The sequence below is a fragment of the Eurypyga helias genome, unplaced genomic scaffold (assembly GCF_000690775.1).
Source record: "Eurypyga helias isolate BGI_N326 unplaced genomic scaffold, ASM69077v1 scaffold6182, whole genome shotgun sequence".
In the NCBI taxonomy this organism is placed as follows: domain Eukaryota; kingdom Metazoa; phylum Chordata; class Aves; order Eurypygiformes; family Eurypygidae; genus Eurypyga; species Eurypyga helias.
The window spans coordinates 59,267-75,698 of NW_010235213.1; the positions used below are offsets into that span (position 1 = coordinate 59,267).

A 16,432-nucleotide genomic window follows, 5' to 3' on the forward strand; every position below is an offset into this window, starting at 1 on the left:
AAACCCGTGAAACTATATAACATGCCTTATTTACTGAAGGAGTAGCTCTGAAGTGACTCTAGACTTGCACAGGGCATAAGTGTGTTGAAGACAAAAGTATTTTTCTTTTCACACAGTTTGAGTGTAATTATTTAAAATAGAATTATCTGTGGAATCTGGTCAGCTAATGATGATTGCAGCATATGGTTGTCTCTGCCCAGTCTTCTTCAGTACCCAGTATAACTAAACTATGCATCATTTCATACACACAATTTGTTTGTTGTTGGGTCTTTTTCCTCCTGCTTCGGTTTCAAAGCCTACCAGGTGGAAATGTTGCAGTTGGTTTACTCCTTCTGTAGCCTCAGTCTGAAACGTATTTACAAAATTACTGGTGGCAGGACTGTAGCAGCAAAAATCCTCACCCCACTGTTTATTTAGTGGACACAGCTAAAAGGAGATCCCTCTGTAGAAAATTGAGCTTGCTTCCTTTTAAGCACAGGTGTAGGTGACCTTGCGTAGTGACTGACCCTTGAACTGGGGCTGAAAGAATGCAGCTTGTATTATTATTGTTATTATTGTCATAAAAAGTTTCAGTCTCTTTTGTTTTGGCTCACAAAATGCAAAAGATACAATGGAAGGTTGTATAGAGCTGTCTATTACCATCATCTGAATATGCCTCTAATACAATTCCTTCTCCCAAATCAGTTTTAAAAAAATACCGTGCCAAATGTGAAATGTCATTACAACCCCCTTGTGGTTAATATATTATTGACAGCAGCAAATTGCAGAGTGGTCTCTTAGGAGTCAAACTGCAGAGTAAATGCTGCTGTTTATTAATGTGTTCACAGTGCCTCAAGTACAGAAGTGGAGAGGGGCAGCGCGGGGAGCTCTCGCTCCCACCAGCAACGGTGCTCTGTCTCTGGTTCCCAGTGCCCGAGCTCTCCATGCAGCCCAGATGGGGATTATGATTGCCGCTAATGGGAAATGTAATCATTCACTTTGATTTAAAATTGTTCTGGTTTTTCTGCTAGGTGTATTATGTGGCTGCAGCTTAGCTACCCTTAGCACACAGCTCCTTTTCAAACAAATAAATCCCAGTTAACCGAGCTGGGGGGAAGGAGGGTAGGTGTGGGGAGTGTGAGTGGCAGAAAGGAACCCAATTATTGCAGCATTTCTCTCTTTGCATAGAACCCTCTGTCTTTCCTGTATATTGTATAACTCATTTCAGCACTGACCATGGGTTTTGTCTCTTTGCTGGAGCAAGATTCCCTGGGATGTGAGCACATCCCGTATTTTTCTCCTGCACCAGATTTTCTCTCTGTGGACTTTTCTTCACTCCCGATCTAAGTAGTTTTCATTCCCTGTGACCGTAATGGCCACACACATACCAAGCATATCTGCTACTTCATATAATCTATTCCTTCTTTCAGGATTTTCCCAGGAATAATATACATTATTTAGAAATTTACAATTAGTCAAATATTTTTTTGCCATTCTCTTCTGAATGGCTGTTTCCTTTCTGCAGACTTATCAAGACTCCTAGCAGACATACCCCTAGGATTCCTTCCCATTTAATAGTGAGGATATGTAGTTTGAAAGTTGTTATGGTTCCTTTCCCTGCTCTCCTGTCAAGCAGTTGAAGAGAATCTGTCCTGGGATTTTTTACCAATGGTTGATTTACTATTTGATTTTACTATTTGGTTTGAGCTTTGCTGTCTCAAATAAAGGTTAATGGGTTAATATATTTAGTGATATTTAATAGCCCTACAATTTCAGTAATGTTGATTTATTGTAGGATTTGGGGCAGGGGGGAAGCGGAAAATCAAAATTGTTTGGTAGACAGAGCTAAACAATTTCCCCACCCTTCCTTGGTGACTGGAATTTGACTAAAGTGGCTCAAAAAAGCAAGTTATCTCAGCTCAGCTTTGTTCAGAATCCATCCTTAGCAGAGGTTCTCTCTCTGTCAGGCTTTCAGAATACTGTTGCTTGTTGAAATGGCTTGGAACAGGGGAGGATTTATGGGGAGGCAATTGCTGCTGACCGCCACAATGCTAGGTTTATGTCTCAAAATATTGATTTTAATTAGAGAATTGAATCTCAGTTTTAGAAATTGAAACTGCCATTTAAGAAGGCTCTTACTTCATAGCTTTCAGACTCGACTGCAGTGCACCCTAACAGCCTTCGAGTGGAAAAGTTACAGTGGAAAGGCAGAAGAGCCTCTTTACTGAAAGGGAAATGAGCTGTTGAAGCCTGGAATAATCTGCACCACCCAGTTATCTTAAGCCTCTCAGCTTTGCTCACATTTTTAAGTCACCAGGACTCAGCTGGAGTCCTGTGCTATTGCAGTGAATTGGGTAGAAGGCTGGTTAAATCTGGAAGAGGGAGGGGATGTTTTTGTTTTTAAAGTATTGTTAAAATCGAGTAGGCCAATGTGTAAGCTTTGTAGCTTTCCAGAGGTGGGCAAGATCCAGTTTTGCACAAGAGCCTGCTGGAGCCTGAATCCATGGGAAACACTTGTTGGAGCTGCAAGATCCTCTTCACGCTCTCGTCTCGGTGCAGGAAGGTCATGCAGTGTGCCAGAGCTTGTTCTGAGCGTTGACATTGGGTGGTGTGATTTCTGGAGAAGGTGCATTGGCTCCCGTGTGTTAGGTTGCGTTTCCTTGCTGGAAATGTTCACGTGCTGGGAATGATTTGACCCTGGGAGTGTTCAGAGCAGGGGGAACGGAAAGCAAGACGTTGTTGTTAAGATGATGCCTCCTCTATAGAATGGATCAAGGGATGGTAAAAAAATAGAAAGGAAGAACTGCCAGCAACCAGGCACTTCCCCACCTTATGGACAGAAGCATCCCAGATATAAAGTATCATTTTTATGGGAATGAGGTGCTGCAAAACTACTGCGCTCCTCTCTGCCTCAGCTGAAGGTTGCTTAGAGGGAATTCGCAAAGAGTAGAGACAGGTGGTGGTTAAGCAAGTGATACTGGGTTTTGCTGAGCTTTTTTGTGGTTTTTGTCTGTTCAGCATTGCAGTGTGCATAGCTCCCTTTGCTCTGAATGACACTGTTAATTTCTCTCTCGGGTGATTTTTCACACAAGGGCTAATCACACGTTTCTATAAATTATATTTATTTAACTTATTTGCCTAACTGTTGTTCTGCAGCGAGTAGCACGGATGTTCTCTGATTCTTGGCTGTGTGGTCTCGCTGCATTTGGAAGCAGAACAGAGACATTTGAAAAACGTTATTTGGATTATGCATGCTGGAGCATCTAATCTTACCTTTAGGGTCTGATTCCTAAATCGTGCTTGTTCTGACCCAGGTGCAGCGAGCATGTGTTCCCCAGCATGGCACCGCCTCTTGTTATGCAACTAAGGTTTGCATGGTTGAACATCACAGGTAGAAAGTAAAGTAGAACTGCCCCCTGGCCTGAGCTGCAGGTCACAGTCTAGGTTTGTACTGCATCTTTTTTGCATTATTATGCAAAATGATAATAATTATTTTCTAATTTTTATTATGGCTGGGAGTGTAGAATGGAGAATAAAACCAATTTGGTGTACTCATCAGATGCTACTTTTGATTTTAAAGCGGCAAATGGATGATCATTGTGCACTCGTGTGTCATTCACTTTCCCTGGAAAAGATTTCTAATTGTGCGAGGTTTTTTAAAACACTTTCTGTCTTTCTTTCTGTACTTCCAGAGTATGATTTCATCCATTGTAAATAGCACATACTATGCCAATGTGTCAGCAACCAAGTGCCAGGAATTTGGGAGATGGTACAAAAAGTACAAGAAGATTAAAGGTAAACTGATTTTTTTGTGACTTTCCAAGTTCTTGAACTTCTGCTGACAGTTTGAGATTATTTGCTTTAAGTAAAAGTGACAATAAGCTATAATAATATTAGTGAATTTGTCTACAAAGAGGGCACAGTCACAGCACATTTGAAATTAAATCTGATACTTTGCAAACAAGGCTGGCGTGAAAACACAGGCCTCTTAAAACATGCTTAAAATATCCCATTTAGCTGTGCTGAAAGATCAACTGTGTTTTGAATTAAGCTAAAGTTCTGGAAAAAAAAATGTTCTAGTAGCTTTGGATATAAAAGTTAAATTGATACGTAAATTACCTTAGTTGCATTTTATTCATGAAAGCTAAAAAACTGTCTTTCTATGGTACATGTGCCCTTGCTCACTGTTGTCAGTACTACGAAGTGTACTGACATTCCTGCCATGTTTATCATGTGGAATTTGGACACCAGTGGTGCATTTAATACCTGATTGTTAAGAGACATTGCTAAATAACAAGATGCTGCACACAGTGAAGTTAAGAATAAAATAGAAATAGTATTTTTTCTGCAGTGCAATTGTATTAGTTGGTTAGCAGTGAATGCCCAAGGCAGTAAAATTGTTCTACGTAAGTTCATCCCACTCTCACCCCTGAAATGTGTGATCACCTTCTAATCGTACACAAAGTGATGTGACAAGCACCCGTCATGTAGTTTGGTCTTTTATTAATCCTTTCCTTCCAGGAAGGGACTTGCTTGTGTCCCGGACCATTTGTTGGGTAGGTTTTTTGTTTTAAAATACACATGTGCTTTGAGCAGGAGTTTGGGGGTAGCCAAAAGCTTTTGCACAATCCCAGCTGGCTCCTCTCTCCCCCAGTGCCCATCAACCTTGGAGATCAGCTTTGCTCTGTGATAGGTTTTTTCCTAGTTTTTGTCACTGCTACACCACTGAAGGGACAATCATTGAAAGAAAGAAGACATAGGCTATTGTTGTTGTTTCTCTCTGTGATCCTTTCAGTGGTCAGGAAAATCATAACAGGATTCACAAGCATTGTGCAGAAATAGAGTAACATCCAGTTCTTCTTGAGAAGCCATTGTATCTGTAGTTGCATGAAGATTAGCACCTTTCAAAAAGAATCTGCTGTCACCTTCTCTTAAAAGGCTGGCTTACATGAGCTATGAAAGGTTGCTTGTTCAGTTTCCATAGGACAGACTAGAAATCTGCATGATAATACCATACAGAGTCGACTGCTTGAGTTGGGAACACATGAAACAGAATTGCATAAAATACCAGAGCAAGTTCTGGGGCATCTGGTTTTCCTCTGCGCGTCTGGCTTGTGCGGAGTCTTATATACCTGTAAGATGCTCAGGCCTGGCTGTGCAGTGATTAGATTTTCACTGGGGGGTGGAGAAAAAGAAGAATGTTTTATGGTAAAATTATTTGTGTCTAGAAGGAACATTGTTCAGGCAGAAGTGGGGTAACAATGCAGATGAGGAAATGGAAGTGTTGCTTTTCACCTACTAAAATGATTTGGGCTTGAAGTAAAAATGTTGATTGGACATTTTAGTACATGGTTACCCTCATGACAAATAAACTGGATAATTTCTTCTCTCTTTAAAATGCCATTGTGTGACTCAGAAGTGTTTCTTTTCTCTAAATGGTGTCTCTTAATAAAAAAATTTTATTCGAAGTGCTCTAACATATCCTCTTGGTTAAAAAACAATCAAAGGAATCAAACAGCTTCAAGGTCATCACCGTTCGCTTATACTCGCCATTCTAGGAGAACAGACATGGGCTTTTTTTTTTTTTCTTCTTTTTCCAAACTGGGCAAGGGTGCCAGTTGCAGAGGCACTGGAAGCCCTTAACTGTAGTGTTCTTAACCATAGAGATGCCACTACAGCTTCTGAGTGTTTCTAGCACACTGCAGTCTTCCACTTTCTTCCGTTCTTGGAGCGTTGAATTCTTTAAGCTCTTACTTTTTTTTACTTAGTAAGTGCACAGTTAAATTGTTAAGTGCAGTAAAAGCAGAATGAGACCTCAATCAAAAGGTCAAGGATCCAAACCTGAAGAGTTTGCCAGATAACTCTGTATCTGTGCTATTCAAAGAGACACAGCCAGTCGTTGCTGTTTGGGAGTGTGTGTGTGTTAGTAGGAGGAGAAAAAGGAAGGTTAAGGTATGTGTGAAGTAAACACAAGCTGCTATAAAGCAGTTCAAGTAGTGTTGATTCATCAACCGTATGAGTGGGAGAGAAAACAAAGAGCCTATGGCAGGTATAGTGGTACATGGAGAATAAACAGCCATGCAACTTCAGGGCAGTAATCTAAACTCCCTGGAAAGAGGGAAGACTTCTGCCCCTCTTTGGGTGGTTTCAGTTTCTCATCAACTCTGTTTTCATGACATTTTGTTTCTTTTATGTAGCCAGATATTCCTACAGGACAGCTCAGTTAGTATGCAAAATCGGTGACTTGAGTTACATGCTTGTGTCATCAAATCCTCCTTTAATAATTAAATAAAAGGACTTAGGTTTTCCATGAAAGTGGATGGATGATGTGGCAATTAATATTTTGGGTTGTAATCTGGATAGATTGGGTAAAACTATAATTTAGAGTCTTTGGGACCAGCACCCATGTCAGTCTGTAACTCTAGAGCTCCTTATTAGAAAGTAAAAGCAAAAAACAATTCCCATGAGCTGTGGTAAATGCAAAATAGGAAGGGGCTTCAAAATAACTTTATTGACGTTGCAAACTAAATGCAGCCTACAGTGTTAAATGTGTTTCCTATTATCTGTTAATGTCTGTTTTAATAAAACAGTGGGAACTAAATGGTTGCTTCTTAATCAAAACCATGATTTCCTAAACATAAGCTATGTGATTCTGTTACAAATTGCCACATATAGATCTCCTAGGTCAAACTTTTTTCCTTTCTCATAGATATAAATAAACAGTAAAATAATTATACACTCTGGAAGATCAAAGTAATTACAACTGAAGCCAGGCAAAAATAAAAAGTTCTCTCTCCAAAAAAAAAAAAAAAGGAAAGCAAAGCATCAAGTTGCTGAGTATATAGTTAATGTTTGAATAAATACAAGAAAGTGAACAATCAATAATTTGATATCATTAGCAACAGATGTAAAAGCTGTACACAAATGGAATTGTATCCAATCTCAAGTAAACATTCTCAGTGTGCATTCTGTTGAACTCACCAAAAAGACAGCTAAACTATTTATGCTTGTAATTTAAAAAAAGTTTTCAGTTAGTTCAGCTCAGCATGGTAATTTCGTCTTGTGTCAAGATGATGCTAGAACAAAATTCTGCTTGGATTTTTTCTCCCACCCCGCCCCAGCCCCTTAAGGTTTTAAGACATTCACAGTTTACTCAGTGGCACGAGAGCTGGTGCACAGACTCGGGAATTGGCTGGTGTGAGGATGGAGCCTCTTTGTCTCCTCCTGGCTCTGAGCCTACCACCCGGGGTACGTGCGAGGACACGCGTGACTTTGTAACAGGATGTCCCTGCTTTCAGTCTCCTTGGGGTACACGCAGAGAGGTGAAGGGGGGCATAACACAGTTCTAATGGAAAATTTACAGTAGCTGGGAAACAAAAAGCTTACAGTTCTTCTGTGAACTTTCTCTTCCCCTTGTGGATGTCTGTAATCACTTGGGGTGGTAATTAAGCTATCTAGTTTGTGGTGTAATCTTCAGAATATGCACTCTGAGTGACTTTCATAGTACTATGTGAAGCCTTTTTAAAACTTTTTATTTACTTTTTATTTTTCTTTTTTCTGAGTGATGCAAGGTGTTGTCAGTACATGACGGGGCTTAAGTGTGTTTAAACTGACTTGAATGAAGAATCAGAGTTCCCTTTTAATCTTTTCAGGAGAGGTTACATATGGACTGTTACAGAGCAGTGGCTTAGTCCAGGGATTCTCAAACTGTGTGTCCTGCCCAGTCCCACGGGGTTGCTCCTTCCAACCTGAGAACCACTTGTCTGGTTTCTCTAGATGCTGAACTTGCCGAAGCTGGCGGAAGTTATTCAACATTGTTGAAAGTCAGGATTCGAACAATTGTTTAAAATGCTTGCATTGGCTCTTAATTTGATTAACAAATTGATGCACAAATAGAAATAACACTTTGTAAGTAACTATAAACATACATATATGTATGTATGGAAAGAAGTATTTCAGAACTCTGCTGTGCAACTCAGATCATTGCTAAGGGATCAAACTTGTAGCAGTTACCTGCCCACTGCCCAGCATTTTGGGTTCGCAGCATTTGGAATATTTTTTTTTTAGCTGTGTTTCTCAATAGCTATTTCACTTCCAAGTGTCATGCTTTCTATTTTTATCAGAAGGACTATCACTGTATCAGAATTCTTTCACAACTGAAACTCTTCAGTGGTGTGAATTTTTTCTTTTTGCCCGATGACACAACTTAGCTTGGTGGGAGGAAGCTGGGAAGGCAGAGGGGAGAAATAAATACATTGCAAACTTAAAAATAAAAAGCCGTATTTTCTTTGTCTGTGTATTAAGAACATTTCATTTTTGCTCCTGCCATCAGTGGTTGTCAAAATAGCTTTCTGTGGATGTGAGTTTTGAGACTGTGGCTGTCTCAAAGTTTTTGTAAAATGATGATTCTTTTCAGTTTAAAGGAGGAGGGCTCAGTTATTTCTATTTCAACAGCTCAGGAATATAAGAAAAACCTTCCATAGCCTCCTTAAATGGAGAATCTGCTTTGACTGCTCTTTGATTTTTCCAGTATTACTGATTTGTTGTTTGTGTGCTGTTTTATTCTTGAAAATATGTTTGCTTACTTCCCATAACGGATAGACAGAACAATCTGTTTTTCTTCTAATGGGTTCTAGAGGCTGTTGTCAGTTGAGAGAGGTTAGAAACAGAATTCAGAAGGGCTCCCAGCACTGTTATTTCCTGGCTGAAGGAACCTAGGATTGCAGCATGGTGATAATGCTTGTGTGAGCCTGGGGAAAATTGTCATGATATGCTTTGAGGAATAGTTTTTAATTGTTCCTCTGAAGCTGATGTTGTGGAAGCCTCATGAAAAGGTACATCAGATATTTCCAAGCAGTGGTTTTGACTTTTAAAAAGATCCTATTTATACATGCGTGTGTGTGTATGTATGTATCTCTCTACGTAAATAGAAGGGCTTATATATATGTATGTATATATACATATATTGATCTTGACCTTTTGTCTTTTCAGCTAACAGATTGAGGGAGAAATGTTACGGTTTTTTTAAGAAGAGATCATTTCATGTCTTGTTTGGATATTAGTCGTGGCTCTGGCACTAAACCAGTTAAGGTCATTCAGGTCAGCGCTGTGGCTCGTGACATTACTATAATTTTTCCTTTGCTTACTTTTACACTCCTGACTGTGTATTTATTTCACTAAAAATAGGACTTTCCTCACTTTCTTAAGGAAAAAGGAAAGAAAATAACATTTGCAGGCAAGCTTTTCAACATCTAGATGACTTATGTGACCTGAAGATCATCTCTGACTCAGAGACATCCTCTTAAGTCTGTGACCTGCTGTGCTGGTTTTTGAGGAGAGTAGTTAATTGGTTTGCATTGGTCATGAGGAAAAAATGGCATTGCTCTTTAAATATAAGTTTCAAGTTGTCAGGATTCAGCAAGAGTTACAGACCCCTTGACTGCTGTTTTCCACACCCACATTAGCATTTTGTATTTCAGCGTTGTCCCTGATGTTAAGCGCCAGTTTGGGGGATTTGTGCGTGTATGTTGTTAAGAAACAATTTACCCACTGCAGCGTGTTCCAGGAGCTTTATGAGCTCTGGCCCTCTTAGCTATTCCTCTCTGTAGAGAGAATTAAAACAGACCCTTTGGGGTTTTTTGGTTTTTTTTACTTAAGCTTAACTTTTTTCTGAAGTAAATGCATGTATGAATTTAAAATGTCTTTCATGTCCTCTGACTGCTTTGGGGCAGTGGCTCTCACTCTTAATAGTACACGTGTCGTGGCAGAAGGGTATGTCTGGTTAGCTGAATGCCATCTCTTGCACTTGCATGTGGCTGGAGCTGCAGCCATTGCTGCTTTAAGGAACATATGGCAGTAAATAACGGTTGGAAACCTTTCTGTAGAGAAACTGCCTAGCCACTTGTCCTGTGTCTTGTCCCTGCATGCAGGGACATGATACCTTGTTTAATTAAGAGAAGCTGACCAAACCTGCTCAAATAATTTCACTCAACTTCATGGTTTTAGAATGCCTCCTGTTCCAAGTCCAGTGCTTTTCTCAGTGAGGACCAGTTGGGTGCTGAGTCTGGGACTTACTGTCCAGCCACTTTTGAATTCTTAGTAAGGAATGGTCATCTTCATTTTCTAAAAGGCAAACAATTTTTTTTTTTAATCTGCAGAATCTTTCATATTTAAAACATATTTTTGTGTGCTGCCAAACAGCGACATGTTAGCTCAAAAGAAAAGGAATTTTTAGAAAGTAAGCACTAGTGGAGATTAGATTGCAACAGGAGGAAAACCTGAGGCTTAGGTACAGGCATACGCGTTCCTGGTGTGAAACTGGCAATGTGGCTATCTGTGATCTCATGGTTTTCATAGAACACATAGAGCAGAACTGAATGCTGTTCACTCCAGTATCTGAAGAGTTTATATGTCTGCCTTAATGATGTTTGTGCTCTGTCTCCATCTCCGATGTTACGAGTCAGGAAGAGACGCGTCCCCCATGGAGGGATTGCGCAATTGACTGGGTGTTCTAGGAGGTTTGCACCTCCCTCTTGAGGTGCCCAGGAAAGGTCAGTACTTAAATAGCAGGGCAGACTTCTGTCACAGTAGTTTGACAGGAAGGGAGATATTTTTGTATCAGATGAGACCATCAGTCCATCTAAACCAGTACTCTGTGTTTCTGTCAGACAGTTCTGAGTAATGTTTGCCCTGCTTCTTCTTTTCCATTCCACCTGGCCAATATTCATGCATTAAAGCACCTTCAGTGTAATGCTTTTCTCTGCCAGATGGATCTGGCATGTCCTGTCTACAAACAGTGTTAACGTGATTATAAAGAACTGAGTTCATACTTCATGTGCCCTCTTGAATCTGTACAGTAACACAAAAATGATCTAAAATAAGATCATGGGTTAAATTCCTCTCTTCTGACAAGCATCTTTGGAAGCAATGCAGTCCAGGGACACCCCATGGCAAGAATATGAGTTACTATGTTTAAGCAGAACTGACAGAAAACGTGTTAGGATCTCTGTGTCTGAAGGGATGACTTGGATCTAGTCTTTAGGACAGAGGAAGAAGGTCAGCTGCACAGAGAGAATCAGCAGTGCTAGTACGCTCTGCTCAGTTCACCTGCAACTGGTGCTGATCAAAGGCTCCCTTTTAATGATGGTTCTTCTAAATACAAAAATAGTGATCTGTGCTTTGGTGGGAACTGAGCGATTTGCAACACAGCAAAGAGCAGACAATGGCCTTTCCTGTCTGTTTTCCATTACACTTGGATAAAGGCCTTTGCTACCCACAGCCAGCGGCCAGGCAATTTCTGTATGTGCTCCATAGCTATTTTGAGGTTATTTGTTATCCTGTAGGAGTAGAGGAAGGGCAAGGTTGTAAAAGTTACAGCTTCTTATCAAGTCTGCCTCTCCAGTCAACCTGTTTTTTCTGCAGGAACAAATGGCCCAGGCAGAGATCAGACAATGAAGGAAGTCAGTGAGCGACTTTGGGTAAATACAAAGATTAGATGTTGAACAAAAATAAGACTCCTCAGACCAGCCCTTTGCACTGAAGTGGTTAAGTGGGCTGTGATTAAAAGAAATAAGTAATTATTGTAATTATAGATGAAAAGATACAGAATTACCACTTTAAAAGCACCTCCTGTGCTCTGGAGTGGTTCTGTTATTTAAAAAGTGGTAGTTCATAATTATGTAGCATAATCAAGAGGGCACCCTCTGGGTGTAGCGCAGCAGCCCCGTCTCTCCGAGGCAGAGGGTGGTACTGTGCCGAAGAGTGCTTTGTCCCCCAAGCAGAGCTCCAAAGTTCAAGTTTTCCTCCAGTGAGTAGAATGGTGCTAAGCCAGGAGAAACTGTGGGAAACTTTCTGTCTCAAGCTGAGTGCAGGGCACACCAGAGTTCACAGAGCTCTCCCTGCTTGGCCATGACCACCACTGGAAATGGCTATTATGATCACCAGGTTTTAAATAATAAATAAAACAAAGAAGCAAACTCTGAAGCACTGGAGAACAGCCCTGGGTGGTGACATCCTGTCACAATTGGAGCATGGCAATTCTGCTGGCTAGTAACTTATTACAAAACATTTCTTTACCAGTCTCTTCCCATTCTGGGGCAAAGTGCCCGTACGCCTGTGGGAGTGAAGAGTTCAGGACTCGCTGGGTCATGGGTGCTGGCGGGTTCTGTGTGTCCCCACTGATGTGCAGTGCTGGGAGACGTGTTACGCTCTTGCTCTCCCTGCAGCATCCGTTATTGTGCGTAGGAATTTGGTTTCCAGTGCTGTCAGTCAATTCAGTGCCGCTCGTAAGCTCTAAATGCCTCACAGGCTGTTTGTCAGAATGTTCCTATTAAGAGCTGAGTGAAAATAAAGGGTGAGGGGAAGGGAAGGTGGGGAAATAAATCTTACTTTAAATCTTTTGAGCTGGTTTTATTTTGAATGGAAAGTTGCATGTGGACCACCCCAAGCTATTGTGCTGTGGACTGTGTCAACTGCTTGACTGTGCAAGGAAGATTTGGGTAGAGGTTAAGAGCATCACACAGGGGCAGGGTGCACTGGATTGTTTCTGTGCTGTATCCAGGAAGTTTGTAACTCAGTATGCAGTTGAAATACATCGACACACGTGGTAGTCATTATAAGAAGAGAAAGAAACATTGAAATATGACAATTTGCTGCTCCCATTCTGGGGATTCTGTTGGTTTCTGACTGTCTTGTAGAGGTAGTGACATGTTGTAGGGGATATAGGAAAATGAGGGGCAGACGCTATCCTGCAGTGCTCTGAGAACTGCTTGCTGAGCTCAGTGCAGTACCTGTTGTCCGGACACCTTGTTTCTGCCTACCTGGTGTATGGCTTCAGAAGAGTGGGTGGCCATAGCGTTGTACTTGGTTTAAAAGCGCCCTTCAAGCAGAGAGCTGCAGGACCATATACCAGGCAGCATGATGCACTGAGGAAAGGGAAACGCTGCCATGTCTTTTGCTGTGGTCACTCCACAGATGGAGGTGGGTAAGAGCTTCCTGGACCAGCTTTTGTTTAACTGGCACTGGCATCAATAGCCCAGGAAGTTTTTCAGCAGTGCTTGAACGTAGACAGTACGTGTCCATGGAGCCCCTTCCTTCCCACTTGAAGGTCCTGCTGCTCTGTCTTCACTGCTTGTTATTCCAACATATTCAAGTACCAGCCAGTTTGTACAGCACTACAAGACCTGTGAATGTATCCCCAGTTTGAGTGGAGCAATAGCAAACAAGGGAATGATAAGGGAAAGACTGTAATGGGGTAAGAACATGGAAAATGGAGGATGCAAATGGAAAAATCTTGCTCAGGAAGATCTGAGGCAGAGCATTGGTGTCACAGCAGCTTTGTGGTTCCTGTATCCCCTGTTTCCAAGAGCACTGCTGGCAGGCTGGCCTGTCTCCCTGGCCAGTGCCAGTCTCCATCTCAGGGTTGTCTCAGGCTCGCTCCTGTCCAGCCCTGCAGAGCCCTACCAATCCATAGTTACCAAAGAACAACAGGGAATCTGATATGGGCAATGTGTTTGAGAAGGAAAAGAGTCTTGAGGAGTTGAGTAATGCACATTTTTTCCATCCAGCGTAACTGCTAATGGTAACCTTTTATTATTGAAGTGGTTGAAGTGACTAGAATCTGGTTTATTTATTGGGAGTATGTGGATGGCTGTATAGTCTAATGTGATCGAAAAAGGAAACTGATAATAAGGGAAAAATACACCTATGGAAGCAAGTCAGGTGATGTCTCTGTGTAATTGTAATTCCAAGTAGCTCTGTAGAGATTAACAGCCTGGCAGCCTTTTCATCTTAAACTTTATTTTTATAGGGGTTTATAACTTGGCACTAAAGTCAGGAGTGGGTGGAAACTTGGCAAATGTGGTTCAGCCCAGAAAGTGAATGTTATTTATATTTATTTCTCACCAAGTTTTCAAAAACACTTGGTTACTGTTTTTGTGTTCTAACAAGTAGTAATTTGTTGGTTTCAGTGACTTATTCTCTGTGCGTTTCTTAAACTACAAAATAGTTCAGAACTTACTTCACCTCTTCTGAAACTTGTATTGGAAGGACTCTGGATTTCCAGAGGTGTAAATGAAGATTGAAAGTAGTTCTTCTGTATTTTCTTTTATCTGGATGCTCCGAGCATTTAATGTATACTGAGCAACATCTTTATTGTATTTACATCAGCTTAATTCCTGATTGCCAAGAGCTACTGCACCTTTGGAGTAATTACATTTGGTTTTGTTGCAAATTGTGTGTATTTAGTGGCATTACTCAATGCAGGCTTACTGCCGGGAGGCCGAGGAGGCAATAGTTAGTATGGCCATGTGGGCTCTGAGTTGTCCCTGTTGCAGAACGTGGCCTGGGGCTGTGATAAATCAGGCCCTCTTCCCCGCCCCCCTGCCCACACATGGCATCTCTACGTCAATGATGGGTCTGTCCCTGGTATTAACATTGCTCGTATTTCATACTTCACATTGATGTCATGTCTGTTCCTAAAGCCAGAGACTAGCAGTATAGAGCCTTCTGTACCTGATTTTCAAGAAGGCCTACTGACACCATGAGGAGCAGCCTTTGAGTAAGGATTTCACTATTTTCAGCAAACTGAAATACTGAGTTATGTCTCTGGCAGGCTGTGAGTAACGTAGCAGAATGGTCATTTGCTGACAAAAAAGGTTGTGTATTGCCCATATGGCATTGTGTTTCAAAGTTGAAATATACTGCACAAATAAGCACTTGCTTAGAAAATCAGTTGGGTTGAAAGATTGGCTTTTGTGGAAAAATAGCATTAATAATTTTCTTAGAATTGCTTAATTTTTATTTTAAAAGTTTTTTTAACACAATTATTTTATAGAAGGTTAAAGATGTCGTTGTTTTTTTCCTTTGAAGGAACAGGAAGCGTGAGTTGAAATTCCTTACAAGAAAATCGTGGGTACTAATTCACCTAGTTGTAAAATTCAGTACCTGTGATGTTCCGGAATGACAGCTCTAAAGATAGTAACTGTGTGTGTCTGTGTGTGTCCAGGGCATGACTCCCTCCCCACTGGGAATTCAGTCCTCCCTGTCTGAGATTAACTCTGGAAGTTGGAAAGAGCTGTCTTTCTGTTTAGGAGGAAACAGAGAAAGTCATCAGTAAACTGTCATCCAGCATATTAACTGTGTGAAGCTTCAAAGCTTTATATAGATTAAGTTTTAAAAAAGAGTTCAAAGCCTTGTACAGTCGTTAATCATTACACAAGTTATAATAGTATTGTGGCATTTATGAAATAAATCCTATCTGGTTACTTGCTGAGAGCAATAGCAGGGTGAGGTAGTAGTTTTCTAGTTGTATGATACATGTCCCCGAACACTTTTCTATCACATCAGTATAAAAATGCCTATCCAATTGCTTATGGAATCTGCAACATACTGTAAAATGAGTTCTGATTACTTAAAACTATCTAATAGTTATATTTATGTACTTTTTAAACTTAATTTCCTATTTCAAGTAGTACTTTTAGAGGAAATGTACCTTTGCAATACGCACATTTAGTTTTGCCCTTCCATGAAAAGATACTGCAGTATTGCTCACAGAAGGTATTTAAAAGGGACAATATGTACGTGTATATAACATTACAGCCTATGTGTTTGGTTTGTAGTGTATAATTTTTTTTTGTAGTGGGGTGTCAGTGGAAGATCATGGGTCTTTGTTATGCTAAACAAAGGGGGTTTTAAGAGACTTAGGCCACTTTCTTTAAAGTGGGCACTCATGCAGAAATGCGCTAAGGTTTCTGGACAGACTCCTAGTGGTGAGGCTTTGGGTAAAAGAACCATGCTTTAAAGTTTTCTCATGTGTGAATCGCATGGTTTTGCAGCGTGCTGTGACACAAGCAGCTTGATTCTGCTCTGGTGCATCCGGGTGAGCTGACGTTACCAGATAGCTTTATCCACACACAACGCGAGGTAGAGTGTATGGCCAAAAAGATAACAGTTGCTGAGTTTGTAAGGAGAAGCTGTTCCATGAGCCGCTCAGGGAATGGTCTGGTTTCCACTGGGTTTGTGTAAGTGGATACTAATTTGGTTTCCTTCCTTCACCTAGATGCTAGAAATTCTGAAATATTCACCCCTTTTAGAAGGTACTCAGTTTGGTGACAGATTCAAAAGTTAGTGACGGTGTGAGTGGAAATGTCCAAGCTTGGTTATTTGGAAAACGAGGCTGGAAAGGATACCTGCTACCAATTTGATAAGGATCACTTCCTGAGCAGTGGGTGATGCCTGAGAAGTCCAAAAGAATATTAATTATTGTTGTTGCTTTTACTTTGTGCTGCTTTTGCTTATGTTTCTGTGAAGCTTTTATACAAGTTCAGATTTGCAAACTAAAGTGGGTGCTGTTGTGTACAGTCACCTGCAGTAACCCTTACTCTGACAGTCCTCTTGTAAGTGCAAACTGAAATCACAGCAAACTAATTTTCTCTTTTAACAGTGGACAGAGTGG

The 16,432-nt window shown here is 40.8% G+C and overlaps 1 protein-coding gene across 1 annotated transcript in view; it reads left to right on the forward strand.

Moving 5' to 3' along the window:
* The window catches only part of SATB2 (SATB homeobox 2), a 109,298-nt gene that overhangs the window by 40,199 nt on the left and 52,667 nt on the right, over positions 1-16,432 (forward strand). Inside the window, exons 4-6 of the mRNA XM_010146662.1 lie at positions 3,672-3,774; positions 9,384-9,402; positions 12,867-12,882. Coding sequence (XP_010144964.1) covers positions 3,672-3,774; positions 9,384-9,402; positions 12,867-12,882 — 138 coding nt within the window. The remainder of the gene's footprint in view (positions 1-3,671; positions 3,775-9,383; positions 9,403-12,866; positions 12,883-16,432) is intronic.